The sequence below is a fragment of the Leucopleurus acutus genome, assembly GCF_964270905.1.
Source record: "Leucopleurus acutus genome assembly, chromosome: 7".
In the NCBI taxonomy this organism is placed as follows: domain Eukaryota; kingdom Metazoa; phylum Chordata; class Mammalia; order Artiodactyla; family Delphinidae; genus Leucopleurus; species Leucopleurus acutus.
In genome coordinates this window covers 80,952,081-80,961,762 of record NC_139150.1, presented here as the reverse complement: position 1 = coordinate 80,961,762, position 9,682 = coordinate 80,952,081, and the positions used below count along the sequence as shown (strand labels likewise).

At 50.4% G+C, this 9,682-nt stretch overlaps 1 protein-coding gene across 1 annotated transcript; it reads right to left on the bottom strand.

The window, feature by feature from the left end:
* Nucleotides 1-6,034: 6,034 nt before the first annotated feature.
* Nucleotides 6,035-9,179, bottom strand: NUDT2 (nudix hydrolase 2). The gene is made up of 2 exons (XM_082843400.1): nt 8,860-9,179; nt 6,035-6,818 (listed from the first exon to the last, which is right to left on the bottom strand). The coding sequence occupies exons 1-2, from the start codon at nt 8,984-8,986 to the stop codon at nt 6,502-6,504; spliced, it is 444 nt and encodes a 147-aa protein (XP_082699526.1). The 5' UTR covers nt 8,987-9,179; the 3' UTR covers nt 6,035-6,501.
* Nucleotides 9,180-9,682: the final 503 nt, after the last annotated feature.

Genomic DNA, 9,682 nt, shown 5'->3' with positions numbered 1-9,682 from the left:
AAAGAAAAACTCTGCCTAAAACTGATACTGTACCCTATTGGGTAGCCTCTAGCCACATGTTGCTTCTTAAATTTCATTTTAAAATTAATTAAAATTAAACATCATTAAGAATCCAGTTCTTCAGGCACACTAGCCACATTTCAAGTGTTCAAAAGCCATGTGTGACTAGTGGCTCACATATTGGACAGTGCAGATTATAGAACACTTCCATAGTTGCATAAAGTTCTATACCCCAGGACCAAGTAGTGTGTGCTGAGATGGCATGGGGGTTGAGGTTGGGTAAAGTAATCTGGAAGGCCTAAGTCATCTGGCATGGAGGAGGAGTACCCTTTAGAAGGGCATTGATGGAATTCCCTGGAGGTCCAGTGGTTAGGACTCCGCACTTCCACTGCAGGGGGCCCGGGTTCAATCCCTGGTCGCTGGGGAACTAAGATCCCACATGCCATGCGGTGTGGCCAATTAAAAAAAAAAAAGATCTGAAGTGAAGTCAAATAAAATGTTAAGAATTTTAGAAGGGCATTGAGGGCAGGCAGCTTAGATGGAGGAGGGGACACACCATGCCCACTGAACACTCACTGTGTGCTGGGACAGGGCCAAAGGGAAGAGTGCCCTTGACTGGCCAAATCCCAGCAAACTAGCCCTTGGCTTGCAATCTGGTTTCTAATCTGGCCTCTGCCATTGACCTTGTTAATCACAAAAGCACAGATGAACAAGCTAAAACAGTGAGAGAGAAGGGCACTGGCCTGAGTCACACAGAAGATTAGTACCCAAGACTGGACTGGAACCTGGTGGTCTGTATCTAGAAGCCTAGAATCTCCCGCCCGGTCTTCACCCATCTTTCAACAGCCTGGGCCAGCCCCGGCCTATACATATCCGAGGCTGGGGAGCCACTGAAATGTGTGTCTCTGAAGTTGCCACCCAATGGGCCTGATTCTAAGCCAACAAGTGTTTCCCCTTCCCCTACTGATGACAAAAAAGAGAGGTTCAAGAAGTTGGGCAGCAGTGACTGGAATGGTAGGAACCATGAGAAAGAGCTGGTCTTGGGATGGGGAAGGGGAGGGAAGTGGACTTGAAGCTACCTCTACCCCTGTTTGCTAGGTTGCCAGAAACTCTGCCCTCTTAGAGCCTTGTCCAACACCCCCATCTCTGCCAGCACCTCTTGTACATTCCAAATTTATCTCTCTCTTTCTGTACATCTGGGTGGGGAGGGAGGGCTGCCCCTCCTCCATGGAGCTTCCAGTAGCTTTGTCGTGGCCAGAGTTCCCCATTGGTCTTTTCTGTACCCCTGGGCTGGGGGTGGGGGCGAGGAGGCTGGTATGCTGGAACAGGGAGCTTCCTTCTCCACAGGTAATGGGGAGGGACTGAGTGGCCACTGCAGGAAATCTGGGACTGGGGCCTAACACCCCCATTCTGTGACTGTGTGTACCCTAAGAGTCTGCCTCCGTTTCCCTTTTAGCACTCTATGAATCAGCTAAACCCTGGCCAAGCCCTCTCTAAGACCAAGATGTGAATTTTCTGGGAGGATCTTTGCTCTTGTTCCCCCGGATATGGGCAAAGTATCCCACACCCTGGTTGGCTACAGAGCAAGTAAGTCTTCTTTTGTTGGTTCCCCTCACCAAGATTTCTGGTCCCTTCACTCCTCCTCAAGTCCAAGGCCAATGTTGACCTCTCATCCCCTGGCCACTACCCCATGTCAGATCTTATCAGTTCTAGCCTGGACCATTGCAGTGGACTCCTAAATCTTTCTACTCTTGAACGCTTCAATTCAATTCACATAGCAGCCAAGGAAATCTTTCTGAGATTCAATCAGGTCATTTAGGAAAAAATTCAAGCTCTGATGTTCAAGACTTCTAAGATCTAAATCCTTCTCTCCCCTCCCCTAATGGGTGAGGGGGGTCAAAAGGTACAAATTTTTAGTTATAAAATGAATAAGTCAGTGGGGTGTAATATACAGCATGGTGGCTATAGTTAATAATACTGTAGTGCCTATTTCAAAGGTAGGAGAGTGGGTCTTGAATGGTCTCATTACAAGAAAATAATTTTTTATAACTCTATATGGTGACGGCTGTTAACTGGACTTACTGTGGTGATCATTTAGCAATATATACAAATATCGAATAGGGGAGATATAAATCCACTTCTGCTTCTGTTTTGCCCCCACACACATACTTATGAGCATATTTTGAAAAGCATTTGAAGAAGTACTACCTTCTGTTCTGGGAACAGCTGCACAGCCCATCCCTGCAAGGGGAGGCCTGCCCAGACCCAGCCTTGAAGAAAACCACAGGGGCAACTGGGTGATTTCCTTTCCTGCCATTGTCCGACTCAGTGGGACTTCTGCTGACACCCTCCCGTCTCTGGTACACACCCCAGCTCCCAAGGAGCAACATGGCTTTTATCTTCAGGCTGGCCATTTACTTTGTGATGTCCAAGGATCTTTCCAGCAGCTTGAGGGGGGGAGAGAATTTGTTTTCAATGTACTTTACCATTTTAATGGACTATAGGGGAAAAGAGAGACTGAATTTTTTTTTTTAATTGAGGGGTCAGTGACATAACATTATATTAGTTTCAGGTATACAACATAAATGATTCAATATTTGTATATATTGCTAAATGATCACCACAGTAAGTCCAGTTAACAGCCATCACCATACACAGTTAAAAAACAAATTTTTTTCTTGTAATGAGACCGTTCAAGACCCACTCTCCTACCTTTGAAATAGGCACTACGGTATTATTAACTATAGTCACCATGCTGTACATTACACCCCCATGACTTATTCATTTTATAACTGAAAATTTGTACCTTTTGACGCCCCTCACCCATTAGGGGAGGGGAGGATTCTTGGCCTTATGAGACAAGCCCTAAGTCTGGCTGGGGTGGGGTCAGGGGAGTGGGAAAAAACTGAAGAGGAAGAGGCTCTGTCCCTGGGGATTCCCAGTCTGAAGAACAGGAAGAGGCTGTGCCTCTATACTCAGTATCCTAGTGCTGTTTTTTCCCTCCATAGCCCCCTTTCCCCTCCTCAGGGGGTCTTGCTGAGCACTTCCTGTTACACAGTGGGGAGCTGGAGGCGGGGTAGGAGGGGAAAGGAAGTGAAGGGGGAGGGTTAGGAAGAAGGCTGAGAGCAAGCCTCACTGGAAACCTGTAGCACAACCTCCAGGGGGCAGCGGCGGGGCTGGAACGGCCCTCCTCTAGAAGGTAAGGGACCGGTTGGGCCACCGGCTGGACTGATGGAGAAGTCAGCCTCTGCTCCTCACACGTGGGGTCCCACCTGGGGTCCCACACCAGCACGAGCATTTCCATTTAAATTCTACCATTAAAACCACCCTTATACTTTCATTCCTTTGGGTCTTCAATTCAGCAAACAACTGCTTACTGTGGGGGTGTAAGGTATTGCTTTTGGGTGTCAAGAGGGCATTTTGGTTTTCCAGAGCCTCTTTCAAATGCCCCCAGGAGCTTCCCTGGTGGCGCAGTGGTTAAGAATCCGCCTGCCGATGCAGGGCACACGGGTTCGAGCCCTGGTCCGGGAAGATCCCACATGCCGCGGAGCAACAAAGCCTGTGTGCCACAACTACTGAGCCTGCGCTCTAGAGCCCGCGAGCTACAACTGCTGAGCCCACGCGCCACAGCTACTGAAGACCACGCACCTAGAGCCCGTGCTCCGCCACAAGAGAAGCCACCGCGATGAGAAGCCCGTGCACCGCAATGAAGAGTAGCCCCCGTTCGCTGCAACTAGAGAAAGCCCGTGTGCAGCAACGAAGACCCAAAGCAACCAAATATTTAAAAAAAAAAAAATGCCCCCAGGAGGGGGCAACTTAAGACCGCCCTTGTGGGGATTAGTTCATTAGATGCTTCTTTTTTTATTTTATTTTATTTATTTATTTGTTTTATTTATTTTTGGCTGCGTTGGGTCTTTGTTGCTGCATGCGGGCTCTCTCTAGTTGCAGCGAGTGGGGGCCACTCTTCGTTGCGGTGCTTCTCACTGCAGTGGCTTCTCTTGTTGCAGAGCACGTGCTCTTGGCACACGGGCTTCAGTAGTTGTGGCGCACGGGCTCAGTAGTTGTGGCTTGTGGGCTCTAGAGCGCAGGCTCAGTAGTTGTGGCGCATGGGGTTAGTTGCTCCGCGGCATGTGGGATCTTCCCAGACCAGGGCTCGAACCTGTGTCCCCTGCATTGGCAGGCGGATTCTTAACCACTGAGCCACCAGGGAAGCTCCATTAGATGCTTCTTCACCCTGTGGTGGTGCAGGTGGTAGTGGGGAAAACATGTGGAATTCCAAGAGAAGTCTTTTTGGATGTAGGTGGGGACAGGATGGTGTTTATAGGGTGAGTAGTTATTAGGGGAAGCTTCCAGGAGGAGATGCTCTGGAGCTTGGAGGGCCTCAGATTGAAGGGGAAATTGCAGTCTTAGCCCTATAGCCCTTGAACAAGCCCAGGTGGCCGAAAGCAAAGTGGTGATGACAACAAAGCCTACTCACCTGCTACATCCCAATCTCAGTTCCACTCTCTCCCTCCCTCATCCACTGCCCATAACATGCCCCAGTCCCACCTTTCCGTCAATTCATCCTACAAATTGAACATCTGAACGCAGTTTATGGGCTTCCCCCCCCCCCCGCCCCACCTTCTCCAAAGTACCTGTGTTTTAATGGAAAACTTTGTAAGTCCCAGAAGAATGACTCCAAAGCTGTACAAGGTATTCTAAGGCAGAGTCTTCCCTCTGGCACCTCATCCTCAAAGGACCTCACATATAGGCAACTGCCAGGGCCATCTACCTTCTTAAGCCTCAATATCCTCAGCTAAAAAAGTGAGCAGCAGAATCAGGTCATTTTCCAGGTCCCTTCCAACTCTGATGTATGAGGTCTTAACATTTTGAGATTCCACAGACTCCCATGTTGAGTGCACAGGGCCAGCCAGCCCTTGTTAGTCTGTGGTTTGGCACCACTGCCCAGCAGGCACTTATTAAATCAGTGGGATGTGGTCCCTGCTGGCCTGGAAGGAGAGCACTAAGCTCCAGAAACTTCCTGTAGCAGGCCTCCTAGGGGAGTGCTGCTCCAAGGGGTGAGGAACAAAACCATTCAGGTCCCTGGCAGTGCTCCAGAATCCTGTTCGCTAGTACTTTTGCCCTGTCTGCACGGAGAACCAGTGACTGAAAACATCTGGAGGCCTGATCGAAGACCTGGGTGACTTCCTCTGGGGGTGGCTGTTCTTGACCCTGGTAATCCAGGTTGACCTTTGCCAATGCCCCTTCCCATCCAAGCTTCTGCACTTCATTGGGCAACAACCCTCTAATGAAATCCACATGAATCCAGCTGCTAACAGCTCCTGGAAGGGCTGTAGGATCTAACACCTGCCCTGCATTCCTTGAGCCCTAGTAGCAAGGGGAAAGAGGGCTGAGACCCAGCTCTTGCGGCTCTGGATCTTACAGTTGAATTGTGGAAAAAGGGAACAGGTGGGAACAGAGAAATGCCAATGATGAGGGCCTGCCAAAGGCGGGGAAGGCAGCGGCAGGCGAGGAATGCACGGGGTAGTGACAGGGCTGCCGGGTGGCCCAGATGAGCCCCCCAGGCTCAGGCCTGCCCCTTGCCAGTGGCCTCAGTCATGCTGACAACCACGCTGACCCTGGGAGTCAGGACTGGGCTGGGAGGTTGGAGTGTATGTGTCACTGACCTGATGGCCCAGGGTTGCCTGTCCTTCCTTTCCCTGTTGTGACTGGGGATTTGTTCCAATGTTCCTTGGGCCTCGAATTACCTTAGGAAATATTTACTGAGAACCTTTAACATATGTGCCTGGTGCCAGGGAATGATACATTAGCGAGTACAATCGTCCTTCGTTATCCGCGGAGGATTGGTTTGAGGACCCACTGAGGATACCAAATTCCGAGGATGTTTGAGTCCCACCTTCGGCCCTCGATATCCGCAGATACGGTGGGCCGATTGTATGGCAGACTCCATTCCTGCGCTCCAGTCCCACTCGCTTGTATATCCTGTCCGCTACAAGTCATTACGTCTCAGGTACACCGGTGGGGTGGGGTGAGGGTGCTTGGAGGTCCAGAGGCAGGAGAGCCACCCGGTAGCGTTGGGTCTCTCTGATTCTGACTCCGTCCCTCAGCTTCTCTGGGGTACAGTGCTTGGACCCAGGATTCCCTCCAGCTAAGGTCAGAGCCCTGATTAACTCTAGCTTTTCTCCCCACCCAAGGCAAGAGCCCATGAAATAAATACAGCAGGTTAGAAGGAGAGGTAAGCTGCTTGAGGTTTATTCATAAAGTATAAGGATGCACTCACTGGGCTTGGCCTTTTTTTTTTTTAAACTCCTTTCCCTTCCTTTCCACCCAGCTGAGATCTTTGCTTGCTCTTCTCTGAGGGTCCTCAGCTGATTTTACCAGCCTGTCTGCAATCTGCTATAATGAGCCAAAGACCAGCACAGGCTTCCCTGGAAGCAAAGGTAGTTCACCTCAGAAGCCCTCAAGGATCCTACGGAGGCAAAAGACCCTGATCTGGTCCGTTCAGACCACTGTGGAGCAGAGAAACTGGTGTCCTTCCTGGAGCACCGCCTGCATCTCCTTGAACTGAGCCAACTGGCAGGCCTCATGCAGCCCCAGCCAGCGATAGGCCTGGTGCTCGTGGGAGAGACGGACCTCCACGTCGTAGTCCTTTAACTCCGCCAGCCAGTAGATGACGGTTTTAGGCTTCTCCCTGGCCACATAATTGAGCTCCCTTCTGAATCCCTCAATGATGGTCAGCTGGTCTGCTTCTATGCCTGCTTCCTCCTGAGCCTCCCGAAGGGCTGTTTCCAAGTCACTTTCTCCTGGCTCCACATGGCCTGGTTAGGAGAAAAGAAGAGGAGGTGGATATAATCTTCAACAAAGCTGGATTTTCCAGGTCAGATGATTTAAAGCTGGGGTCTCTGGCGACTTTTCTAGGTGTTGCTAAGCTTTGGCAATATTCTAACATGCCTAGGGATGGGGTACAGGGCAGGCAGTGTCTGGCTCTGTGGTGTCTGGGCAATCCCTCTTCCCCACCCCATCTTCTCTACAGACTTTGGCAAGTCTGGTCTGGAATACTGCCCTTCGATGGTGAGAGAGACAGCCTCCCTCAGACCTCTACTTTATTTTTCTTTGGAGTTCTCTTCATCCCATATTCTCAGGGAGACCCTTCCCTGGGACACCTTAACGTGATTTTCCCAAAGAGGGGCAGTCCTTTCTTGCCAGGTGGGAGCTGGCTGAAGAGGGAGCACTTCACCTACAATGCACAGTGAAGACTTAACACTGTCTGCAGTTGGTCTCTGAAGTCCCAGGGCCAACGGTCTGTCTCCGAACCCTGCACGGAGGCACCGGCAGCAGCTGTTTCCAAGTAGCTATCAAGGCTCTTCCAAATTGTTTTCATCTTTCTAACTGAGCAAGGCCAGTTTCCAGTTTCATAGGGAAAGTCCTGATGGGAACTTAGACTAAGGACAAGCTGAGAGCCAGTTCTAAGAAAATTTGTTGGCAAGGCCCAAACCCAATCAGACAACTGCCAAGAAACTGTTGTAAGAGAACTTGAAGCTCTGCAGACTGCGAGCAGCCCTCAGCTTTGCCTCAAGCCCTCCCTGCAAATTCTCAGCTTGCCCAGCGGGTGCCAAGAAGGCCTGAGAGGGGTCTGGCAGCCTCGGTCAACACATGGCTCCAGCAAGTTGCTAGGGGCCTCCTGGTTCAGGAGCTCATAGAGAGCAGGAATTCTTAGCTGTTCTCTTCTTAGTTCAAAGACAGGGCTACATCCTAGCCTCCTCCTTCCCAGCGGTCCTCAGAGCACTGCCCTGAGTCAGCTGCTGCTGCACAGCTCCCACAGAAAGCAGCCAGGAGCTTGGACTTAAAAGCCCATTTTCATTCACAGCTGCTAGCGAATTTTCTCTGTATAGCACCTCATATAGCCACGGACACAAAGACAGGTAGGTAATGCACCAGGGGAGGAAGGTGGGAGGGATGCTGGTGGTGAGACAGGTGACGCTGATCCAGGATGCCCGACCTTCCCTCAGAACTGTGTGGGAGTCTCTGAGCACACCCTGCCCAGCAGCATCTATTCAGCACTCTGCCCATCGGTGTTAACAGGGTAACTTCTCCCCCAGGCCCAAGCAGGGAAAAATTCAGAGAGGTCCTTTGAAATCTTTCAGCGAGAGGGACCGTGCAGTGTGACTCTGGTGATCAGGAGGCAAGTGTGAATATTCCTATTCATAGTATCTGTGACACTTCTCTTTTTTTTTAACCTTGTTTCTCCTCAGTGAAACTTGAATGTGGAAATTTTATTTCCTATTCCCACTTCCTTGTTTTCTTCCAACCTTGGAGTCTTGTTCACCCCTCCCCGACCCCACTTGCTCCCTTCTGTCTGGGGGCTGTTCACTATGGGCTCCTGACCTGTAGCCCAATAATAACTTGACCCCAAGGTCCTCAATTCCCAGCCCAGTGCCTCTTCCCCTACCCAGCCGTTCACCACAGAGGCTCTGGTGACTGATGCAAGAAAACCAGGTGTTATGACTTCCCTGGCAGTCCAGTGGTTAAGACACCGTGCTTTCACTGCAGGGGGCACGGGTTCAATCCCTGGTCGGGAACTAAGATCCCACATGCTGCATGGCGCGGAGAAGAGGAAAAAAAAAAGGAAAGAAAACCAGGTCTTGCTTCTGCCCTGGAATTCAGCCACAGAGTTCTATTTCCAGTTCTTCTCGGGCCTGGCATGGAGACTTTGTATGTAGAAAGGATCAAGAGCTCTTGCCCACCCCACCCCCTCCTGCTACACAATCACTGGGAAGCAAGCCTAGCAGGGTGCCTGGCAGGGTGGATTTCTGCATAGTGCTTGGCATTTCCCCAAAGCCCGCCCCTCTGGCCTCACACCTTTGGGAGGAGTCCAGTGATGAATGCCATCTGATGCCTGCAGCAGTAGAAACTCAATTGCAGTGTTGTCCATCTTGGGAATGAGACATCTTCGGAAGATGATCAAGCCACATGCTCTCAGGGCCATGGTCTATCTGAAGGCGTAACAAAAAAGATGTTCGAAGTTACACAAAACGGGAAGATCCATACTGGCGGGCAGCACTCTGGTGCTGCGGAGTAGCACAGACCAGCTAACAGTGACCTCATCACCTATAGACAGAGGCAGCATGCTGAGAACCAATGGGGGGAAACCAGGTGTCAGAGACAGGCCTTTGTGTGGTCAGCTGGTCTGCTGAGACAGGCCTTTGTGTGTAACTGCAGGACCTTGGTCCCTACCTGTTAGTGTAGCTCTATCCCAATTCCTCTAGGTCTCCCAGCTAAAACAGGGCTGGCATGTGTATGTAGAGACTGGAGATCCTCAGAAGCAACCCCACTGAAACTGGAGAGGTACGGGGAATGGGAGAGATGCAGTACAATATTATCATCAAATTCACAATCCCATTTCCCTCAGCCTCCAACCTGAGTCTCTGGAGCAAAGAGACCCCCAACAATGTGGTTTCTGATGGCTCAGAGGGGTCACTTAGAAAGGGTAGCTTAGTGTACTAAAAATTTATTATTAATTTTTTTTCAATCTTTTATCCGTTTTGGAATGTTATACATTCACATGGTTCAAAACTCAAAATATAAAGGGGAACACATGGTAGAAAGTCTCTTTCCTACCCCATCAGAAGTGAACTGGCAGAGTAGTCAAGAGTGTGAACCTGGAGCCTGGGTTCAAGTTCTG